Source organism: Notolabrus celidotus, chromosome 12 (genome assembly GCF_009762535.1).
Source record: "Notolabrus celidotus isolate fNotCel1 chromosome 12, fNotCel1.pri, whole genome shotgun sequence".
Taxonomy (NCBI): domain Eukaryota; kingdom Metazoa; phylum Chordata; class Actinopteri; order Labriformes; family Labridae; genus Notolabrus; species Notolabrus celidotus.
Genome location: NC_048283.1, coordinates 1739545 through 1764523, shown reverse-complemented (window position 1 = coordinate 1764523; position 24979 = coordinate 1739545). Strand labels below are relative to the sequence as shown.

General features: G+C 42.0%; 1 protein-coding gene across 1 annotated transcript in view; it reads left to right on the top strand.

Annotated features, from left to right (window-relative positions):
• si:ch211-113g11.6 (uncharacterized protein LOC559008 homolog) overlaps positions 1-8717 on the top strand; it is a 95253-nt gene extending 86536 nt beyond the window's left edge. The window contains exons 9-11 of the mRNA XM_034697530.1: positions 540-712; positions 2705-2760; positions 8010-8717. Of these exons, the coding sequence (XP_034553421.1) occupies positions 540-712; positions 2705-2760; positions 8010-8356 (576 nt within the window). The 3' untranslated portion in view covers positions 8357-8717. The remainder of the gene's footprint in view (positions 1-539; positions 713-2704; positions 2761-8009) is intronic.
• The last annotated feature ends 16262 nt before the right edge of the window (positions 8718-24979 follow it).

Below are 24979 nucleotides of genomic sequence, written 5' to 3'. Positions count from 1 at the left end.
ACAGAGAGGGAAGAAGACTGAAACACAAGGAACATCGAGAAAATAAATCTAGAAATCTAGAAAAGTGAGACCAGAATAAAACATGACAGACTTTTTTTCAACCAAAGATAAAAACAGAAACAAAGCACTGATATTAAAAATAAAATAGTATCAGAGGAATCTGCAGAAATATATCAAATGAGTCTGACTCACGAGTTTCATGCTCATTTATTACATGGTTATGAGATTGCTTGTATCTGATTACATGAACCAAAATCCCTCTGAGGCCTGGTGAGGCTTTATAAGATCTTTACATAATATTACATTTCTTCCTGTCGTGGAGATTCCTTGTTAGGGTTCCTGTTGAGCTGTTGTATCATCCCATGTTGATTTGAAGCCATTCCTCAGCCGGTGTAACAGTCCATGCTTGTAATGTGTAATTTCTTTCATAAGCAGTTTCCAATAACAGCCCACCCCTGCATGACTTATCCTCGTAATATTGCGCTGTTATTGAGTCATAAAACACATATCTGGCTGCATCTCCTCCTCCTCCTCCTCAGGGACACCTGTACGTCGGCACAGCCATGGAGGTCCAGAGACTGCCGCTGGCTGACTGCGGCCGCTACGGCGACACGTGCAGAGAGTGCATCCTGTCCAGGGATCCATACTGCGGCTGGGACAGGTCCAGGAGGAAGTGCATCGCCATCCCGCCTGGATACAACGTCACGACTGGGTATGACTGGATGTGATGTCGCCGCTGCAGAGCTGGCATCTGGGGTGTCAAAGGGAGGGGATGGAGCTCATTAGCAATTTAAAAATCACTCTGTATCAGTACAGCGAGATCTGAAAGAGCCACACTATGAACTCTGAGATACAGCAGAGTCCTATCACAGTGTCAAAACAGAATTATGCAAACAAGGATGTCCTGCAGCCAAACAGCTCCGGCCTCATCACTCCCTGCAGATAAGTTAACATGCAGACTTTGAGGAGTGATGAGCAAAACATACTAAACACCCCCGGAGCCTGCAGGTGGAAGCTGGGGAGGCGGCGGGGAAGAAGAAAATATCAGCAATGGCATGCAGCAGCAGAGGCGTTGACAGGCAGAGGGAGAGATGGGAGATTTTTTCCCAGTTTAAATAGACCGCCAATTTGAGAGGCAGAGGGCGGGATTGGATGATGGATAAGAGAGTGGGACATGTGACGTGTATGGCATTGCAGCTCGAGTTGTCTGCCTGAACTAGCTCGTAGGCGTCGCTCCATTAATGTTACAACCACTGAAAAATAACGTTACACAAAGTCAATTAAAACAGGAGCAATCAGAGGTGAACATTTGTAGAACTTATGATTTAAAATGATTAAATGAAACTAGTTCATTTTTAAAGTGCTTTGAAGTGAGATCCATGCAGATGGTGCAAAAATGCAATTACATTTCATGCATTATGCATTCCACAAAGCAACATACAGTCTTTGTATTGTTTAAGAACATGTTTAAATGTCATAATGAGGTATATTCAGAGTAGACATTGGGATATTTATAACGTATATTGTATTTTTATATATGCAACCTGCTGAATCATGATGATTGATGACTGGTTGAATGTTGCAATGGCTCCCTAGTAAATAATTGTCTTTTGCTCATTGATTTCCACAAAAAATTGAACAATTCAGAGAAGAATTTTACATTTTTTATTATTTTATTTTATTGAGTGTGCAAGGGTCTAAATATGTCAGTGCATTTTGTGATTCAAATAATTAGTCATCTTAATTCCCCCCCAAAAAATTAAAAATAAAAACACAACACACAAGCAAAAAAAAAAAAAATTCATTCATAGATCCTGTTTGCAGACAGAGAAGAAATATACAATGAATATGTTTTTTTTGCTCCAAAATATGTATGACGTTGCAATATGGGAAATAATAATTCCTATGTTTGAAATTATTTTGGGAAAAATTTGAAAGAAACTCAAAGTTTAATAGGCTAAAAATGTTGTTTTTATATGTTTTAGTTTGTTTAAAAAAGAAGAAACTTTAAGCAAAAAATGTGCACCAAAATGCCTGATGTATCAATATGATACAAAATAAAACTCATATATAAAAATTGTTATTTAATTTATTTTCCCTATAAACACTCCATTTTCAAAGAATTAGAATTTTCTGGCAATTATTTGATGGTCCAGGCTTTACAGGGTTAAAATAAAATACTTTCCTCATTCATCCTGCAGCCACTTCAAATTTGTTTCCACCCCATGTGACACAACGTGATGATACCATCAACACATGTCTGAAATGATGATAGATAGAGTGAATGACTGACCCTCGGTGCAGCTGCAGGCAGCAGAGCAGTTGTAAGAGGATTCATCCGTTGATTAAAACATGATGACATACGCTGTGAGTGACACTTTTTGGCTGCAAGGTAATAAAACTTAAGTAAAAAGAAACTTCAGTTCATCAATGATGCATGTCGCACTTACACCGCACTGGTTAGCGAACTGCTTCGGCTTTAATGACTCTTTGGATTTCTAATTTTAAGAGGGAAAATGAAAATCAATCATGTGCTGTAATGAGCCTGTGACTCCTTTCTTTCCCTCCTCCCTCTGACATTGCTGAATGACTAGTCTCTGCATGTTTTAATTTGTGTGTAACAGTCGGTTGATGTGGAGGCTCATAAGCCATTTGTGAAGCTGTTTAATGCCGCTAATTTGTCCTCTCTATTATTTTCCGACAGGGCGCTCATTCAGAATCTGGACCATTCCAACTCCTCGGTTTGTGGGGAAGCTGCTGGTGAGCCCTTATCTGCTCTCTCCCACTCTCTCTTAATTAAACCAGAATAGGAACCTTTCTGAGAAGCTACAGTGAAAAGATTATTATCATATAATTGAGTCCAAAAAACCCTGCAGGGAGAGGGATTGTTTTTTTCTCATCTGGCCCTGTCTCAGAGCTGGGAACCCATTTTAACCTCAAATAACTGTGACAATGACCCCTCTGTGAAGAGGGTGATATCTCCTCTTTTAACATTTCATTTATTTCCATCTGTGTCAGAGGTGCCACATGTCCTGTCCAGCGATACAGTGACGAGTTTGATCCTTTACCACAGGAAATTTGACTCAAGACTATAAAAGGCAGTGTTTCATTTGAACTAATATATCAGAGCAAAGACATATGAATGGCTCATTTGTCTTATATCACGCTTTTCAAGTCAGTCTAACCACTGAAAGCGCTTCTACACCGCATTAATGCACATTCAAACACCTGACTAGGTTACAAGGTGCAATTTGGGGTTCAGTTCCTTCCTCAAGGACACTTCAGGATGTGACCCCTGCAGCTGGAATCCACCACCAACCTTCCAATAGAGAGACAAATCTTTATAATCCAGGTTTTTCTGTCTAAAGTAGATAAATTCAGGTATGAAATAATATTAAATGTGACATTTTCCCTGAAAAGAAGTGCTCCTTGGTTGCTGCTGCTGCTCTAGCTTTGTGATCCTAGCACAACATGAGGACAACTTTAACAACAATCAAGTTGTGTAGTCTTTTTTCACACAACTTGTCATCGACTACAGAAATAAAAAGCCCTGTAATGGCCAAATTGTACCAGATCTGTGTCCGGTCCGTCTCCAATCCGTCACAGCACCGGATGTGATAGGTTTCTATGCCCGGAACACCACTAAAGGGTGGCGTCCTTATCAGATGCCCGAACCACCTCAGCTGACTCCTTTCAACGTGAAGGAGCAGCGGCTCTACTCCGAGCTCCTGACCCTCTCTCTAAGGCTGAGCCCAGACACCCTGCAGAGGAAAACTCATTTCAGCCGCTTGTATCTGAAATCTTATCCTTTCAGTAAGGACCCATAGCTCATGACCACAGGTGAGGGATGGAACGCAGACCGACTGGTAAATTGAAAGCTTTGCCTTCTGGCTCAGCTCCCTCGGTACGTCCACATAACTGCTGACGCTGCACCAATCCACCTGTTGATCTCACGCTCCATTTTACCTCCACTCAAGAACAAGACCCTGAGATACTTTAACTCCCCCACTTGGGGCAAAGACTCGCTCCCCACCGAGAACATATAAAGTTGTTTTACAAAGCAACATTGGAGTGAGTTATTAAATATCCAAAACAGGGTAGGTAGATTGGATTACTACTAAAACATGTCTTGGATTTTAAATCCTTATTTAACACAAATCAGCCCCATGGTAACAGGTCTTACAACCAACTTCCACCGGATCCATGTCTAGGTTTCTATTCTAGCCAATGTGTTAACTTCCACTGGATCCGCTCCGTTGCAGTCCGACTCCATCTCCATCTCCATCTCCATCAATGCTTCAGTCTGGGTGCAAGTCCAAGACATCAATGCCTAAGTTCAAGTCCTGAATGTCTCTTTGAAATTAAATTCCACCAGATCTGTGTCTGATCCATCACGGCACCTATTCTAGTCAATGTGTTAACTTCCACTGGAGCCGCTCCGTTGCGTTCTGGCTGCATCTCTGATCCTGCAGGTCTGAGTCCTCCGGATCAGATACACAAGACTTCTCTTCTTCCCGGATGCCGGAGCACGACGCATCAATCTCAACAGAGCAGATGGAGCGGGACAGGAAGTCAGGTTTCACCAAAACAAAATGAAAACATCCGGTTAATTTTCAGAATAAAACACTCTGTGTTATCACCAGATCGTATTTCACTTAACTACAACAACAAACCAAAGTCATGATGAGCGGAGCCAGGACCTGGAGTCAACAGGTCAGAGGTTTTCAGAGGACCAGAAAGACAACATGGATGAGGAGAGGAGGAGGAGGAGGAGAATCCTTGATTCAGTGATTACAGCGGGGAAAACCTCGATCACATGACTCCAGCTGTCCGGCGGTCCTGCTCCGGAGCTGGATCATAGCGGATCGGATACAAGGGAGCGTGCCCATGTTCCCACATTCTGCAGCTGATCGAAATGAAATTACTCATTCATTCATTAATTTACTATAAAGTGCTTCCAAAGAATGTTGTGGGAGGATAGGGCTTAAATTGAAGGGAAATGTAGGAACACAAGACCTCATTTTGAAAAAGTCTCAGAAATGTGGGAACATAGGGATGACCCCGGAGTAGGACCGGACATGGATCTGGTGGAAGTCCCGGGTTACTCCAATGATCTTGGTTTTGTGCCAAAGTTGGTCTTTCTATTGTTCTAAGCTTTCCCTTTTCCTAACATGAGCCTAAACTGTTCCACCACTCTTACCCAGAGGACAATTTTACTGCTCAAGGCTTTCTCTTCTAACACATGACTCTAAGGGTTCCCAGTTTCAGTCAGCAAACATCATTTTTAATGTTAAATGAGGGCCACCCCAGGTGTTCTGAACAATAGTATGTTAAGTGGATTGGAAACATTCGACATGAGGCACAAAGCAAACGTTTGGTTCAAAGATGATTAAAAGCCTGCAGTTGACACATGTCCCAAATAAAAGCCTGGGCTACCAATTAAGGTTTTTTTCCCTGGGGACCTTCAAACCCTGATGACAATAAAGTTTGCAAAAGGGAACACTCTAATTAAAAGTCAGCATCTATTTTTTTCTGAGTGGTAATCCTATAAGAGTCTATATTAGAAATATCAAAGGCTTCCCAGGCCTTTCATGTCAAGATAACATCTCTAATCTAAAGTTATATTCAGTCACATTCAGCTCAAACAAATCAATAATAAGCATCTGAACAGGGTTTTTCAGCTTTTAATGACAAGATTACCAAAATGCATCATTATAACTGGATTCCAAACTAATCTGAGAACACAAAACTCTCCCCCTTAAGATCTTAAAACCACATTATTGTCATTGTGAGAAAGCAAACAGTTTAAAAAGTTTCTCCCATGACCCGTCGGCGAGAGTTCCATCCTGGTGTTGAGCTGAAGTCAGTCACAGCAGACACTCAGACTGAATCCTTAATGATGAAGATTCAATTTTGTGTGCAGTTGTCTTTATTTCCATGAGTCCACAGGGACCCCGACTACACAGGTGTGCTTCGATCTACTCCAACACAGTGAGAAAAATGTAAATGCACCACCTCAGTGTGACTTCCTCTTTCCCTCAGAGAGATCATGATTGGATTAACCTGTGAAGGAGCCTCAAGCCAGAACTGAGCTATGGGTCCCTATTGGCAACTTGGCATACGCCCCCCTTTAAAAGACAGATGATAATGCAGGGCCTGCCCTGAGGCTCACATAATCTCACTCGGTAATGCACTATAGTGGAGCATATTCCCAAATTTATTAGCTTCTAATCAAATAACCAAAAACTTACTAACACATAATGAATATGAGGACATTGGATCCCTGAATATCTGGGGGCCTTGAGGCAGTTTCCCACTTTTGCAGGTTGGTAAGCCTGCCTCGTTAAAAACTGACAGAACAAGCAGCATGAAGAACAGCATGAATATGAGCCAGACTTTCATACAGGGCGCTTTGATCCACATGTGCAGTGGCTTTGTGTGGCATTGCTTTTGGTTTATATGTTGCCCCCCGTTGAAAAGTGGAAAAACGATCAACAGAGGGATATAATGATGTTTTCAGAGCAACATCTGTGCAAATATTTATCAAAACAAAGGCAGAACATTGGAAATACAAACATTCAGGAAAGAGAGAGAAGAGAGTACACCCCAAAAGGCGCTTTTGGACCAGAAGAACTTTACCTCTGAACTACCGGTGGACCCAGGGTATAAATTTAGTTCAGGGGTAGATAATCTCCCCCCTAAAAAGCCAATGCTAGGGGGTAGTACTTTTCAAAAAAGCCCCAGGACTTTCAGGGGGCAGGGCCTGCAATGCTGAGCATGTCTGATTGGTAGATTAACCGCAGTGTTTTTATTCCGCCCTCCTTCCACAATAACATCACACACATCTGTGATTCACTTGATTTCTCAAGTTTTTTTTCTCAAATTTGTTTTCAATTTTTTTTTTTTTTTTTTTTTGTCAGAATTTTTTTTTCAAAACGTTAATTTTTTCAAAAATAAATTGATTTTTTTTTTTCAAACTTTTTTTTTTATAATTGATTTTTTTTTATAATTTTTCATATATATATTTTTTTTTTCATAATTTTTTTGTAACATTTTTTTTTTCTCACATTTTTCCAAAAACCATTCACAGTCATTGTATTTTCCATCTGTGATTCACTTGATTTCTCTTTCTTTCATTAGTTTTTATTTGTTCTATCTTTTTTGTATGTGTGTGTACTTTTCAAAAGAAGAAGCTGTGATTCTCTTGATTTAGCAGCTTGTAACAGTAGTCTTCTCTCAGCCCACCATGAATGCGTCTCTCCTCCCGGTGTTCCGGTTTGAAAAGTGACCCTGTAAACTGGAGACCTTCAGCTGAACGTGTCAGTGTTTGTGGAGTTTACACAGCTGTTGAAACACAGAGGGAGTTCCTGGGAATGCAAACTAGTTTAGTTTTTATTAAGATTTCAAAATATCCTCATCAGATATTTAATGATCGTCTAAAGACGTTTATGAGGGATGCCTCCGGCTGAGAGTCTCCAGTTAACAGGGTCGCTGTTTAAACCAAAACACCGGCCGATCTCTGCCACGGCTTTTTGAGCTCAAAAGGATTTTAAAGCCGTGTTGAAACGTCTTTGCTACTCGCGCTTATCTCCTCTCACGTGTTGATTCAGTGAATCCATCTGTGATGAAATATAGCACCATCTAAAACAGACCAGCTGAGTCTCTTCATGCTAACAGGCTAACTGTTGTGTTGCTCATAATGATACCTGCCTGTCCGTCTGCTTCTATGGTGTCATCTCTGATTAATGTCATTCGTCTTTGTGTTACTGCCCTCTACTGGTCTGGTGGTGTAGTGCATTTATTTATTATTTCCTCCACACTGGACTGATTTGCACAATCAGGAACCTTTTAGTTCAGGGTAAAGTAGTTCTGGGGGCTAAAAGACCCCAGAACTCTTGGTCGAAATGCACCTAAATATGAGTTACAATAATTTAAAGGTCAATTTTGTAACTTCATTGGCATTCCCTCTCTTGTTATCCTCACACACTCTCCAATCTCTGTCTTCACAGCCTTGAAACTGCGTCGCACCTCCCCAAGAGAACTGATGGTACCTTCCAACACCACCGTCTTTCTCCCTTGCCCTGTGCGCTCCTTCCACGCCACCTACCGCTGGGAGAAAGACAACTGCATTAACAACTACCCCTGCCTCTTCTCCGGGGACTTCTGCGTCCTGGGGCCGGTTGTCGACACGCCCCTGAAGGAAGGCGTTTTCCGCTGCATGGCCACCGAGGACGGATTCAAGGTGGAGGTTATCTCCTTCAGGCTGGTGAACAATGGCAGGCTCCTTGCTGCCTCCCTGGCCTCCACCTTTGGGCTGTCGCTCCTGCTCGCTGCGGCCACCCTGTGGCTTCATTAACTGCAGCTAACGCTAAATGCTAACCCCTCATCCTTACTGGCTCCCTATGACAGGAAAGGCGAGGAGCCGATGTCAGGAGGTGAGGTTTGCAGAGCATTCAAGTAGGTGGTTGGGTTGGAAGGTGAGAACTCGCCTTCTGCTCGATTGATTTTTAGAGAAACAGTCCTGAAAATGAAAGTGAAAAAGGGATCTGTATTTTTACATAAACCCACATATCTTAGTAAGATCAGACGTGGAACATAGTTTCATCGCTATACAGACTTAAGGGGATACTGTTCATGAATTGACACATCTTGATTCAGCCATACTTGGGTGCTTTGCGAACCTTTCCTCTCTGACTCAAAGAGATAAACATATCGTATGAGTTGGGCAAAAAACACCAATACCAGGCCAATTCTTTTCATCATTTCTCTACTTATTTTGAAATTGACTTGATTGTGCTTATTTGTGAATCTCTAAACCTTTAATACCGCCCTTACATCCATCCATCCATCCATCTTGTTAAACCTCATCGGTATAGCTCATTAGTACTTAGAACAATGTCTGGTATTGAGAATAAAAAGCCTTAACACTTCTGGGACATAAAGTCCTAAGCACAATTTTGCAGTCGAGGCAGAATAACTGCAGGCTCAGTTGGACTTGGCGCAATAATTACTGTAGCTGAGTCTAACATCATCGCTGGGAGGAAGTGTCAGCTATTTGACAGGAAGTAGGCGTATGGGCAAAAGCTCATTTTCGAACATCACTGTGTCTCAGCACCTCCTCCTCAGACGAGGCAGTTTCTTGCATCTTTTTATCAGATGGTATCAGACACCGTTATTACGCCTTGTTCACAGCTTTGTCCGTTGTTTTTTCTTTCTTTTTGCATCGTCTTTCCTCCTCCTCCTCCTCCTCCTCCTCAGAGCATCAGAAACAAACCCTCGCTCTTACAGGATGTGAAAATACATCAACAACGCCTACAGGTCCTTTTGGAAAAACCCACAGCTTTACCATGACACCATTTAATGAATACATTCATGCCAATGAGTTAAAGTGAAAGATGCAAGTCTGGATATTTACTATTTGGATACTTAATGAGGGGAGACGATGGTTGCAATTAACAGGAAACAAGCTGCTCCTCTTGGGTTTGTTGGGCTCACGTTATCCATGCAAAACTCAGAGTACTTTACAGCAGGGGTTCCCAAAGGGTGGGTCTGGACCCCCTGGGGGGTTATCTAAAAATATTAATTATTATTATTATAAATTTTTCTTTATTTACCTTTTTTTCTTAGGTTTATCTTCTTATTTTTGCTTTTTTTGGAATTTATTATTTGTTTTCTTCTCCTTGTTGGTTTTCTATTACTTATATATAATTTGTTAACTTGTGGTGAACAAAGAAATACTAAAAGAAATTGCAAAAAAACCCATTATAGTACAAAATATAGACAAAAATAGTAGCTAACATTTAAATAAAACCTTGAAAACAGAGAATGCAATGAGTTTTCTGCCTTTCTTTGTTGCCAGGTGACTCCTAAGTTTAGGGTTAGTGAGCAGTTAATTATAAAAAGCATCAGTAGCAGCAGGTTAACTCATAATGGCACAGGAAACACAGACACATGCTCATATAGGTAGGGTCATTTTCTGCAGACCAGCTGAATGAAGCCACATTAAATTAGGGATGCGCCGATCCCACTGTTTAGGTCCTGATACCGATACTAGCCGATCCAATCCTGGTATTGATTTAACAATCTCTATTCCTTAAAGGCCCTGTGAGGAGTTTTGAACTGTCTGAGAAACAGACTGAAAATGATACTGATGCCTCTTTATGACCTTCAGCAGCAAACAAGACCATCAGCAACAACACTGACACCTTCTCTGTTGTCATTTTTAATGCATGAAACCGCCCTGGGGGGGTAGGTGTCAGACCAGATGATGGACATCCCTTTTCAGAAACAGCCTTTATTTGACTGTTTTCATGGAAAATAATCACATTGCCTGATAAAGTTGACTGTTAAAAGACAACAGGGTGAGGCTTTTGTTGAAAACACTACTTTTGCATGTATAGGACAAGAGATAAGAGGTGTCACTTTGTCCACAAGGGCGCACCAGAATCGATACAAAACAAAAGTTCCTCACAGCACCTTTAATGTGAGGATAGAATCATGTTTTGGCAACTTCAGGCTTTTCCTGACTTTGTAAACCAAAATAAAATGAACATTTTTAATCTGACTGTGTACCAGCAGTTTGGTGAGTTAATCTTCATAACCAAGAGATATTACAATTCAACTGTAAACCTCAGCAGTGGAGAAGAGGAATTAAATATTCTGTTTGAAAAAAAATGCTTCAAATGAGAAAATAAAAAATCTGTCATTGTAGTGTTTCCCACAGAAGTACAGTACAGTGTCCCTCTGGCTGGGATTAAAATCATTAAATGCAATATTACTCCACCCAGCTTTGACAACATTAATCAGCTGCACATTTAATAAAGACACTGATGACATAGGAGATGCACATGGCTGTTGTAAACACAGAAAAGCATAGATCTGCAAAATGGATCACCAGGATCTGATCGATGCATCCCTGCATTGAACCACTTTGAGGGACAGTCGGGGTCACAAGTCTTTGGCACGTATATTTTGGGGGTCTTGGGCTGAAAAGTTTGGGAACCCCTGCCCTACAGCAACAAAGACGAGTGCAACTGCTGCAGATAACATCCACTCTAAGCCAACCTGACGATGTGTAAAGATGTGAACAAGGTGTTAAGTTATAGCAATTTCAACAAACACACATATTTAAAAAAATCATAAGGGCAGATGGGAGCTAAATGGAACTGCATATTAGGCTTGCATTTCATAGTTTTGAGGAAAAAAAAAAAAAAAAAAGGCTTGTACTTAGATCTGTGAAGTATGTTCTGTATTTTATTGCTCTGCAGATGCTGATTTCTACCATTGCTGCCTACGTATATGTCTTGATTGTTTGGGTTTTTTATGCCATAGTTAAAATGTGATATGTAACCATTGACTGCTTTGCCTCTTCTCCCCCAGGGACATCAGTGCAAAAAAATACTTTTTCATACTAGTATCTCTATGCTGTGAAACATAAGGCTTGACGGATTCCTACGAGATGCTTCTCTGACGTACAGCAGCAACCACAACCAGTGGCGAGAGCACTCTTTTAATTCAACATAATGCAAAATGTATTAACGCTACAAAGGCTGATTAAATCTGAATGTAAGAGGACATAGGAGTTGTGAATGTAGCTGCAGTTGGACAGCACTGAAATGCCCAAAAAACTACAGCCGAACCTTCTGAATACTGATCAGCTGACTGAAGAAGGAGGCTTGTGCGGCGATGAATTATGCAGCGGATTAGCTTGTTCTCCAGAGCATTGAGAATTATCATTCAGTAATGTAACATAACTCTCGCCGTGCAGAGCCTTCCACGGTAGCAGGGATGTCATTAATAGCTAATTAGACAATGGAGCCGGATCGTCATGGTCTGCGTTAAGGAACACAAGCGTTGAGCATGTTCTCACTCAGCATGGTTGTGTGTTGCTGCTCTGGGATCTGCTTGCTGTCTGCATTGCACTGACGCGGCCTACTGACTGTGCCAAAACAAAAAAAACAGAGAGAGAGAAGGAAGGAAGGAAAGGAAAGAAAAAACAAAGCTATGTTGAGCCAAGTCATCTGCCCGATGCTTATTGCCTCCTTTTACATTTGTTTGCAAAAATCCCTCGCTCCTCACCTAGTACCATATTTTGCACCACACAAACCCTGAGTGTGAGTACAACGCCGGTCTTTTGTTCAGCCAGAATCACACACACAGAGCTGCTGCAGGTCTCACATGCATATTAATCTTCTTTGTGTCTCTGTGCCGCCACCAGGGTGGGAAATTAACACCAGCCGAGTGCTGCTGAGCATTTGGTAGAGGCTGTTAATGAAGTTCACGCAGCCAAAGACTAATGCCAGAAATCTAACTCAACATACTCCAGACATTTCCCTGTATAACCTCCTTTGTACTGTACCTATAACTGCTGTGTACGTGTTGTGATTCAACCCAGAGAGACGTTATTATTAACCACTACCAGAGAGAACAGGCCGACGCTATCCAACTGTGATTAGACCACAAACCTGGAACCAGTCTGAGTCCCAAGTCCACACTATAGTACTATCACTGTCTTTGAAAGACTGTGTGCAGCTTACGTCATTACTTGAAACAGCCAATGGTGACCTTTTGCAATCATGGTGACATCTCAAAGAAGTAAAGGTGCTATTAACATGAGACTGATGCACCGAATGGAAGAGGTTCATTGGTTGTTTGGCTGGTGGCACATCACTGTTTGTCAAATGGATGCTTCATTCATTCATAACTTTTTTTAAAGTCTAAATGAAATATTTTAGTTGCCAAAAATAAGTGGACATCTCATGGGAGGGTCCATTTGGTCTTTTTAGGAGCACTGGGCAATGCTCCACTGGTACCCCTTTTCGACCAAGGCAGTTTCAGGGCTGGTTTGGAAATGGCGCTCAATTGAGAACCGGTTGTTTGTGTTTCGACTGTGAGTGAACCGGCAAAACCAGTTCCAGAGTGGCTCCAACTCTTTGCTGGTCTAGAACCGCGAACCGCTTACGTCAGGGGCGAGGGGGGCGAGGTTTCTGTGATCAGAAACACAAACCAAACGTGTTTCTTGTCCATTGTCCTGCAGCGAAAAGATAAAAGAGACTAGTGGATTTCAAGGCAAAGCAGTGGTTGGCCGAGGAGACAAGCTGCCGTTGTCCGCCATCGTTGTTGTTGTGAGGGAAAAGTTTGAGCTAGCGGTGCTGGGAATAGCAGTCACGTCAATCTGACGTCATGAGGGCCAGAAAACAAAGGGTTGCCGTGTTGGTTCAACCGTGTTGGTTCAACAAGCTCCGAACCAGCCCTGGAAAAACATCCAGTTCGCATTGGTCGAAAAGAGGTCTGGTAGACTCATAGAAGGATCCCAGGAGGGCTGAACGATGCATAAACACTCCTTTTGAACGGCCATATAATACATGAAACACAATGTCCTCCATGTGGAGAAAACTTGATGCTATGCCCTCTACTGCTGCCCTTCCAGTGGGGAAATCTGGTGCTTCACAGATAAAATCCCTTCAGTAAAACCTTTACAGTGGAGAAAACCAGATCGTGCATAAACCATGCAATTGCAGTGGAGAAAGCTTGCTCCAGTCCCCTCTCTCTTTGGTGGAGAAAATGCAAAACAATGCCATCTAGACTAACCTCACACTGTTTGAACTACAACGAAGGGCTGTCCTCGGGTTTGCTCCTCGTGGTGCAAACTCAGCTAACTTAAAACCAGAGAAAGGGCTATACAGTGCCCTCGTGGTATCACCCTAGTGGAGAAAACTTCTTGCACAGGTCTCTAAGCATGCCCTAGAAATGGACTATTAGATTTCCAAGTGGGCGCTTGCAGTGAGAGAAGGTCGAACAGTGCGATCTAGGTTTCCTTCATAAGTGGAGGAAACCATTAAAGGGTCCAAAACAGCTATGTGGATGGCGCTTTAAATGGAGGACATTAGGGGTGTAACGATTCTTTTTAACAACGATTCGATTCATATCAATGATCCAGTGACTTCAAATGGATTCAGTAACTTAATAGCCAAAAATTCAACCAGTGTGACTGTGAAATAAATACCTTGATGCTGGACAGTCCTAGATTCCTGTTGTTTCTTGTAAGGGAATCAGGTATACATTAATTATGGATATAAACAAACAGTTAATTAATGGCAAATGCATTCACATTTTATTTGGATAGAGTGCAACCAACACTTCAGGTTGAATTACCAGGAGGTTAACTTTTTCTGCTCTCATTTTCAATATTCAATAAAAGTGTAGTTGAGTCAGAAAACTCACGTTTACTTAGGACAAAGTTTATTGCAGCATACAGTATTGTGTTTGGCGTATGGGCTCCCAACCTCATTACTCCTTGTAGATTATTCCAATGCAGACACTGAGGAGTAATGAGATAGGAGTAACCCACCTGGGAGCCCACAGGTGGATGCCGGGGAGGAGATGAGTACAAAGTTTGCACACAGCACTGAGCAGGACAGCAGGAGCACTTGCAAAGCAGAGGCAGAGACAGGGAGACTTGCAGCTTAAATAGACCGCCATATGAGGATGTTGAGATCAGCTGATAGGGAGGATGATGACGTGTCAGTATGAATGAGCAGCTCGAGTTGTCTGCCTGAACTAGCTTGCAGGCGGCGCACCAGTAAGTGCAACCAACATTTGAACAGTAGGCTTACCTGCTTGTTCTGCCTCTGTTTGTCAAAGCCAAAGTGTTTCCACACGCTGGACTGCAATGGTGGCTTGATAATTCCTCACTCGCCGGCTTCTCCTCTGCCATCCGCCATGCTTTGTTTTGTTGTCTGCTGGCGAGACCAATTGAGTAGCGTAAGCAAGCAAAACCAACATCCATATAAAGTCTGCCGTGCTTAAATCCAATGTGTTATTTCCTAGTGTTGATACAATCGATTTATTACCTTTTAAAACGATGTTAGATCGATATATGTCGGCCAACTTGCAGAGCAAAGATGGATGTAGTCGGATCACAGGAGTATAAATGGATACATTGATGTAGTGGATGAATCGTTACACCCCCCCTAGAGGAAATGCAATAAAGTCCCTCAAACAGATAATACATCATGTGGTGTTTTTTGGATTCCCCCTCCAGTGGTGAAAACCCAATACTGTGCCACATGAGCTGACCTTGTTACCATGAAACTTTTGAAACCTGGCCTAGCTCCAGAGGTTTCAGCTGCAGTCCCTTCAGACTTCAAACATCTGCCACTGCTGTCCTCCATCTTTCAAGTTTCACTCCTTTTTATTCACTTCCTGTTGTTGTCTTTTTAAAAATAGGGTTTTTATTCTTGTTTTCCAGCTGTCAGCTTCTCCCCAGTCTCAGTTGTCGGTTGCTGGATGTTAGTGCCCCATCAACACTGATGTTTCTAGATCATAAGTCTAAGTCAGAGGTATAGTGTGGACTTGGGACCAGGTTTGTTTCTCACCGGGACAGATGACATTAAGTCACAGGGTGTTAAATCTGCTCAGATAGTTGTTGCAGAGCCCCTCCTCTGTCCTAAAGAAGGAGGAATCACCATCCAGCACGTTTGCTATCATCCTTAACACAACAAGGTTTTTCTCCAACACCCACACTGCTGCGACTGATTGTGTGGAATCAAGATTTATAGCATTTACAACACTCCTAACTGCATCTCCTCCGTGTTCAAGCCCTTGCTTTGATGCTGATCTCCACACGGCCGCTTTATCGAATATTCAGTTATGGCTCGTTGCGTTCGCCATCGTCAGCTCCTCCGATTAAAAAGGCCAATCTCCCTTCAAAGCAAGCTCTTGATCTGCCTTCAGGAAACCATTTTAATGGATCACGCTATCTGCTGTAAGAGAATCGATGTCGAGTGAAGCGGGTCGCTGTTTTGTTTGCTCTGGGGTTTTTGAGTGTCAAGTACTGTACATGATGTGTGCCCACGATTCTGTGTCTTGATATATCTAATTTTAAAGTAACATGCCAAACTCTATTATTAAAAAAAAAGAGGTTTATATTGGTGCCATGCCAGTCTAATGCCATCTCATTACATGTATTTTTAAAAGAAACAGATATCTATAGTGCAATAGATATTCATGTAACAAATCCATATTGACATGTGTTTCCCTGAACATGTGCGGTGAAATTAATAAAATATAAGTATTAAGAAAGGCTCTGTTGTGTTTATTTGAAATGCATTCAAAAGCTGAAATCAATCATTCACATTTGAATCCATCAAAGTATCAAATAAAGAAGAAGTAGATTATTCAAAACAGCTTTGCAGCTTCCTTATGAGACAGTTGTATTGCAGAGACTGCAAGGTGTATCTACAGAGGGACTCTTCATGAAGTTAAATTGTGTTGTGCACAGCTAACTAAGTTAAAATTAGACTGTTAGATTGATCTGTAAAAGAGAGTAGGATGAGATTTCCTATCAAGAATCACAAATTAGGCGTTTTCAGGAGTAGGATGAGCTCAGCGGTCAAACCTGAGGATCCAGTCCTCAGGTTTGATTCCAACCTGCAGCCTTTTAAGGCATGTCTCTCCCACTCTCTCCCTCCTGTGCTCCTCTACTCTTATCTACTGTCTTCTCTAGAAAAAATCATGAAAGCCCAAAAAAAAAGAACTAAAAAAAAGCTGAGTCCAGGGCGCTGCTGGGCCAAGAGTGCTCCCCATGTACAGAGGCTTCAGTCCACGTCGCAGCGGCTGCAGTTTCGACTCCTGACCTCTACTGCTCCATGTCTTCCCCCGCTCTCCACTCCCCACATTTCCTGTCTCTCTTCAGCTGCTCTGTCCAATAAAAAGGCAAAATGCCCCCCCCCCCCCCCGAAAAAAAAATTACTTAAAGGTGACATATCACGCTTTTTTCATCAACATATATTGGTCTAAGAGGTCCCCAATACATGTCTTTAAAGTTTATGCTCAAAAAAACACTTTGAAATCAGATTTTGGTCTGCCTGAAAAGCCCTCTTCTTCAGTCCTCCTCAGAACACTCTGTTTTCTCTCTGACCACGCCCCCTCAGGAAGTGGGTGTGCCCTCGGCTGTCCAGCACGTTGATCTAATGTTTACATGTTGGCTGAATATACACGGCTGCTCAGAGATCACGTTTCTTCAACCCTCTGAATCTGATCCAGAATCTGATCCTGACGGAGAGGCGCCTGTAGCAGGACCTTTCTGAAGGATTGGTCACAGATTTAGTGTTTCTTGTTGTTTTATTTCTCAGCATGTCGACGTGTGTCTTGGTACACAGCTACAGCTACTAACATGTAGCTATGTGGCTATGCTAACTAGCGCTAGCACTTATCCATGACAAATAAAAATCATCCGCTAGATCAAGGGTGTCCAAAGTACGGCCCGGGGGCCAATTGCGGCCCCAGGTCCATTTATTTATGGCCCCAAGCTTCCATCTTAAATTGTGTTATTTATAGCAAAGAAATTAATCACATTTTCTTTCTACAAACTAAACTAAAGTCAATCCAGAAACGTCTCAAAAAGCTTCATATGGACTACCTGTCTAAAGCCAAAGCTCTGGGAATTCTGCAAGGCGGCAATAAGGAAGAAACACAAGAACTCTTAAAGTTGACAAGTTTTCAAATTAATGTTTTTATCATGATGTGAAAATGTTCTTGATGAACACTAAAAGTACAGAAGACACAAAAGAGGACACAAGACAAGATCAAATTTATGAAATTGTGCAGAAAAGGCAAAATTTGGTACATCAAAAATGTTCAGAACGCAGGAAAACAATTATTTTGTTCTTAAAATGTTGCCTGCATGTCAAAAAGGTCTTAAAAACCACATAAAAAAGAAGTGTGATGAAATCTAGATCATGATCCTGCCATAGGAAAATAATGATACAATACGTTTCCCACATTGCCGGACCCTAATGAGAAACATTTTCCTCCAGAAGAAGATAACGTTTGCTCACATGTACATGGCTTGTGGAGAGCTGAGGACTACCTAGTTACTGATTTATTGAGACAAAATTTAAAATGATTGTTATTAAATGAATATTTCATATATAACTTTTGGGATTCCGAAGTCTCAGTAGGAGCCACTGGCCCTGAGGTATTCTAACAACATCATATGTGGCCCTCTTTGAAAAAAGTTTGGACACCCCTGCACTAGATCTTCAAATCTGCAGACGTGGGGAGTAAAACTGACCTCTGCCAGAAAGGCAGCAGGACCTTTCTGAAGGATTGGTCACAGATTTAGTGTTTCTTGTTGTTTTATTTATCAGTATGTAGACGTGTGTCTTCGTACACAGCTACAGCTACGACATGTAGCTATGTGGCTATGCTAATTAGCGCTAGCACTTATTCATGACAAATAAAAATCATCCACTAGATCTTCAAATCTGCAGACGTGGGGAGTAAACCCGACCTCTGCCAGAAAGGCAGCAGGACCTTTTATGAAGGATTGGTCACAGATTCTGTGTTTCTTGTTGTTTTATTTGTCAGTATGTCGACGTGTGTCTTTGTACACAGCTACAGCTACGACATGTAGCTATGTAGCTATGCTAACTAGCGCTAGCACTTATCCATGATAAATAAAAATCATCCACTAGATCTTCAAATCTGCAGACGTGGGGAGTCAAACCGACCTTTGTGTTTATTAAGACAGCCTACAACTAGCATGCCTCCCTCCTAAGCTCCTTGTTAGCACACATGTGTGCAGGGAATGAAAAACGGAGGAGGGGTTGAGTTGTATTTTATACAGTCTATGGGCTGAACAAGCTCCGAGCTCTGACTTCCTGTTACAGACCGGATATTGTTGTTACGTAACAAAAACACTGAAGTCTGAAACGGCTGGTTTCAGCACACATTTACAGAAAGGTGGAGAAATCAGAACAGGGGCAGAATGGATTTTTTTCATTCTCGGGGGGTTTGTAGACAGGGACACATATTTCAGGTAGAGAACCATTAAAAAGTCCATTTTGCATGATATGTCACCTTTAAAAGGATTAATCCTCCGTCTTAAAACCAATATGTGTTTACAGAAAACTCTTCCAAGAACAATCATAATTTGAAAATCCATGATTTTATCTATATTGTATGAATAACACATTAAGAGTCAGTCTGTCACCTCCATATTTTACAGAGATCTACCAGGAACATGTTGATCATGAAGCCCATTTTAAGTAAAGCTGGTATACTTTGATTGATTTAAAACAAGAAGATTATCCTTTAACTGTAACTGTGTTGGGCTCTAAGTGGTAAATCTACACACACATGTACACATGCACACACAAGATCACAAAATGGTTGACACTCAGCCTCATTGCCTGTCGAGAAAGCATGTTGCATCACCATCTGCTGGACGGTCGATGGTGTATTGATATTAGATTAGATGATAAAGTATATGAGTCAAGATTCATAATCCTTTTCAACTGGATGGTATCTTAACTCAATGATTTTTCAGCTGTTCTTCTGAGATCATTTTAAGATTCTAAAGCAGTAATATTCCACTCACATGTAACCTCTCTGCTCCAGAGTAGAGAATGAGGTCACACTTCTGTTTACAGCAGATGTGAGCCTATGATAAGACATGCAGCTCTGAAATGTGCTGCACATTTTGCACTCCTACCTCCAAGGTTCAAGGTTTCTTTATCTTCCCCAGGGGGGGCTTTTGTTTTTCAGTCAGCGGTGACAGATCAACAAAAACAGTACAACAAATGACACCACAACATTAAAGCATTTAAAAAACTTAAAACAATAAACACCAAGACAGGGTAAGACTCAGTCTGACCCCACCTTAATCCATCATGAGCATTGCACATCGCAGTATTTAGCTAGTTACAGTGGTGAGGAAAAACTTCCTTTAACAGGCAGAAACCTCCAGCAGGACCAGACTCATGTTAGACACACATCTGCTGAGACCGTGTTGGAGAGAGGGATAGAGGGAGATGAAGAGAGAGAGAGGGAGCGGTGATAGTGATGAGACGAGTTGTAGTAGCTGTTGCCGCTGGAGTCCAGCACGTCCGGCAGCTCAGAGGAACCTACGAGACAAGGGAGCTCAGGGACTCCAGAAAGGTCTATGAAAAGAGAAAAGAGAGGGAGACCAGAAGAAAGAAAAAGAGGAGAATAAATGGTGATAAATAAATGAAGGATGAAGAAACATGGAAAGAACAAAGAGAGAGAGAAAGAAAGAAGAAAAGAGATAAGGGAAGAAAGAAAGAAAGAAAGAAAGAAAGAAAGAAAGAAAGAAAGAAAGAAAGAAAGAAAGGATGAATAACAGACCCCAAAAAAGAAATCTACAGCAGAGATCCAGAGGAACCTACGAGACAAGGGAGCTCAGGGACTCCAGAAAGGTCTATGGTTAGTAACTTTAATGGGACAGGAAGAGTTAAAGTAAGAGACAGGCAGAGAGAGGAGAGAGAGGGAAAGACAGGATCCCAGTGTGTCAGTCTAGGCCTATAGCAGCATAACTAAGACCTCGTCCAAGCCTGATCCAGCTCTAACTATAAGCTTTATTAAAAAGGAAAGTTTGAAGCCTACTCTTAAAAGTAGAGAGGGTGTCTGCCTCTACCCTGACTGGTAGATGATTCCAAAGAAGAGGGGCCTGATAACTGAAGGCTCTACCTCCCATACTACTTTTAGAGGCTTTAGGTACGATGAGCAGGCCTGCATGTTGGGAGTGTAGAGTTCTAGCGGGGTAATAGGGGACTATGAGCTCTTTAAGATCCGAGGGTGCCTGATTTTTAAGGGCTTTGCAGGTTAAAAGAAGGATTTTTTTGATTCCCAAAATCAAGACCCTGGTAAGGATTCTTTGCGACTTCATACTGATTTGAAATGCAGAATAAAAGTGTGATTTCAGTTCATCTTAATTGAAAAAATCCACCTTTCGACAGCCAATCAACCAACAAATGTAACAACAGTTTCTGGTTGAGGGGTTGATGTAATTTCTTAACTCAATAAAACAAGCCAAGTGAGGCTAATTGCCTTCAAACCTCATGCTCCACTGCACAGACATGAGGGTGTTGTTGATTTTCTGGAAGAAGAAAAAATGACAAGATATTTCCACAAATTCTGAAAGATTCCTCCAAGTGCAAGAAAATGCAATAAAAACAAAAGAAAGGAAAGACTTTTTCACTGTCGGGTCAATAAAGACAGAAAACAGGAGTCAATCAATCCCTGATGTTACGCAAGAATAAAGACCCTCTATCTTCCTCCGAATGCTCACCGTCTCCCTCTAAACCTCATTCATGTTCTCCAGCTGAATTAGACACACATTAAGACGAGGAACCATTATATATAAATCCCTCTTCTCTTTTCTTTTCAGCAGCTTTGGCACGGCCATTCTTCTGCAGTTATCAGAAAACCACAGGCGCACAAACAGGCCCCTGTTTCTCTTAGAGGCACACAGACACACATCCAGCTCAGACGTTCACATGTCCGTCTTCTCTGGGTTTTATTGGCACAAACACACGCTGAAATAAACACAATGAGAAATGGAGACAGTCAAAGGGCTGCTGAGTGTGACGAATTAAAGCGTTTGTTTCCTGTGTGAGAGGCAGTTCCTCCAGATTTCCACATTTCTCTACATCAACCGGGTGGAGGCAGTTTGAGTGTTCCACGCTCAGGTTTCGACACATCTGTCCCCTGGAGATATTCTGCACCACAGGAGTACAGTTGTCATCATAATGAGAAGTGCTGACTTCATGTTCTGGTTATTCTGAGCAGCCGGTGAACTGAGCAGCTCTATTCGACCATGATGGAAACTCGTGCAGACTTTTGACTACCTGTACCTCACACTGTACAAACTCTACATCCCTGCAACAGATTGGAAAACTCCACAGTGTATATAAATAAATATCCAGTCCACTTTTCTGCACAAGATGTCACAGACCTGAGCTGTTGCATGTCAAAGAGGAGAGACTCAAAACCAAGGACAGGTGGGCTCCCTAACAAAGACCTGACTAACTAGATATTACTGCAGGATGATGTAAAGCTGATGATTCCTTCTCTGTTGCAGGCAGACCTGTGAAGACCTGGTTCTGGACCACTTTTCCCCTCCTGCTGAACGGTGACACTCACTGGGACTGATTTCAGTCACGCTCTTCACTGAAATCAGTGCTGGAAATGTTGAAATGGACTCAGGTTGACAAAAGACGAACAATCAAGTAATAAAAAAGAGGAAGTTTCCATATCTGAAGTTCTGCAAACAATTACCTGCATTGATTTCTTAATCAATTTCCCCTCGTGTCAGTCTGTTTCCTCTTTCTGTGTGATGTAATGGACCGTGACATGACAGCGCTAACCTTAGAGATGTAAGTGCACAACAAATGAAGTTGTGTGTAGAAGTTTTTTGTTATCCTTGCTACACCAAAAGTACTATAAGGTTGGCATCCATTCATGTATCGCCTCTTTCTGTTAAATGATGATAGATGATGATTGCAGATGTGTTCAGAATTTGGGCTGAGATCATTAAAAGGTACCCATAGGAAAATAAATACATTTAGAGAGGAGATCTCAAAAGTGTTTCATTTATGTCTCCTTTGGAATCATCTACCAGTCAGGGTCGGGGAGGCAGACACCCTCTCCACTTTTAAGAGTAGACTTAAAACTTTCCTTTTTGATAAAGCTTATAGTTAGAGCTGGATCAGGCTTGGACCAGCTTTTGTCATGCTGCTATAGGCCTAGACTGCCGGGGGAACTGGCACACTGACACACTGGGATCCTAGCTCACTCCCTTCCCCCCAACCCCTTCATCACTTACTTTAACTCTCCCTGTCCCATTAAAGTTACTAACCATAGACCTTTCTGGAGTCCCTGAGCTCCATTGTCTCGTAGATTCCTCTGAGCTGCCCTAGACGTCCTCCTGCTGTGGACGATCTGGACTCCAGCTGATACGGACGTGCTGGACTCCAGCGGCAACAGCTTCTACGACTCGTCTCATCACTATCACCTCTCTCTCTTACTCCCCTCTATCTGTCTTTCCAGACCCAACTCAGTCGAGGCATGATGGCTGTCTAACATGAGTCTGGTTCTGCCTGAGGTTTCTGCCTGTTAAAGGAAGTTTTTCCTCACCACTGTAACTAGCTAAATACTGCGATGTGCAATGCTCATGGTGGATTAAGGTGGGGTCAGACTGAGTCTTACCCTGTCTTGGTGTTGGGTCTCTGTTCATAATTTGACATAGAGTGGTCTAGACCTCCTATGTTTGTAAAAGCGTCTTGAGATAACGTTTGTTGTGATTTGGCGCTATACAAATAAAGATTGATTGATTGATTGATTGATAGACAACAATGAGATCTGTTTGAAAGCAAAATGAGACGACAGCTTATGTCTCCTGTTTCTCATTCTTGCCTCCAGAAAAAAGTTTCAAAAAGTCTCAGCTTAGTCTCCCTTTCAGTTCAAAAGGAGATCTGGTCAGAATCTGAAATGACTCTCAGGTATTTCTCAGGTGTTGTGACTCCTTTTGAGCTCAGGTGGAGAAATCAGGGAGCTCTCTCAACTGTCTCAATCTAACCTCATCCATTTGTTTTTGTCAGACTCAGTTTTTGTGTCTCAAGTTGAGCTCAGATGGAGCAAAGAAAGAGCCTGAGCTCATCTTTTCATGAACATTTATAGTGCCCTGCAAAATTAAGATTTCAATGTAATTGTCCACAAACTTACAATTCTCATTCAAACATTTGAACTACTTCAAGATCAGATATTTAGATGTGAAATGATCTCTTCTTTGACTTCACAGTCTGGTCCTTCCTTTACAAGTCTGTTTGGAACAAAACAACTTCACAAAGATTTAGTGTGTTTGAGAGAAATTGCAAAAGATAGAGATTTCATCCCAGGTATGACAGACCATTTATTTAAAATATGGGCCGCAAAAAGGGCTGACCAGATTTAGCCAGATTATTACAATTAAAGGGGTGGATTCTGTTGGGCACTGGTGGCCTAGCGGTCTAAGCGCCCCACATACAGAGGCTACAGTCCTCGTAAAAAGGGATCGCCGGTTCGATTCCCAGCTGGTTGAACATTTCCTGCATGTCTTCCCCCGCTCACTACTCCCCACATTTCCTGTCTCTCTTCAGCTGTCCTGTCAAATAAAGGCAAAAAGGCCAAAAATATGTCTTAAAAAAGAGAAGAAAATTAACCATTAATGAGATCTCTCATTTAAGACTCATGTCATGGTCTCAACTATTTCTCCTAGTGAATTTTAAGAGAAACTAATGAGAAATCAATGAAAACAGTTTGAAACTTGAATGAGGCTGAAGTGAGAATCTCAATTCTGTATCCGGACACTTAGAAGAGAAAGCCTTGAGCAGTAAAATTTTCCTCTGGGTAAGAGTGGTGGAACAGTTTGGGCTCATGTTAGGAAAAGGGAAAGCTTAGAACAATAGAAAGACCAACTTTGGCACAAAACCAAGATCATAGGAGTAACCCGGGACTTCCACCAGATCCATGTCCGGTCCCTCTCCTGGGTCATCCCTATGTTCCCACATTTCTAAGACTTTTTCAAAATGAGGTCTTGTGTTCCTACATTTCCCTTCAATTTAAGCCCTGTCCTCCCACAACATTCTTTGGAAGCACTTTATAGTAAATGAATGAATGAATGAGTAATTTCATTTCGATCAGCTGCAGAATGTGGGAACAAAGGCACGCTCCCTTGTATCCGATCCGCTATGATCCAGCTCCGGAGCAGGACCGCCGGACAGCTGGAGTCATGTGACCGAGGTTTTCCCTGCAGTAATCACTGAATCAAGGATTCTCCTCCTCCTCCTCTCCTCATCCATGTTGTCTTTCTGGTCCTCTGAAAACCTCTGACCTGTTGACTCCAGGTCCTGGCTCCGCTCATCATGACTTTGGTTTGTTGTTGTAGTTAAGTGAAATACGATCTGGTGATAACACAGAGTGTTTTATTCTGAAAATTAACCGGATGTTTTCATTTTGTTTTGGTGAAACCTGACTTCCTGTCCCCGCTCCATCTGCTCTGTTGAAATTGATGCATCGTGCTCCGACATCCGGCAACAAATAGAAGTCTTGTGTATCTGATCCGGAGGACTCCGACCTGCCGGATCAGAGATGCAGCCAGAACGCAACGGAGCGGCTCCAGTGGAAGTTAACACAT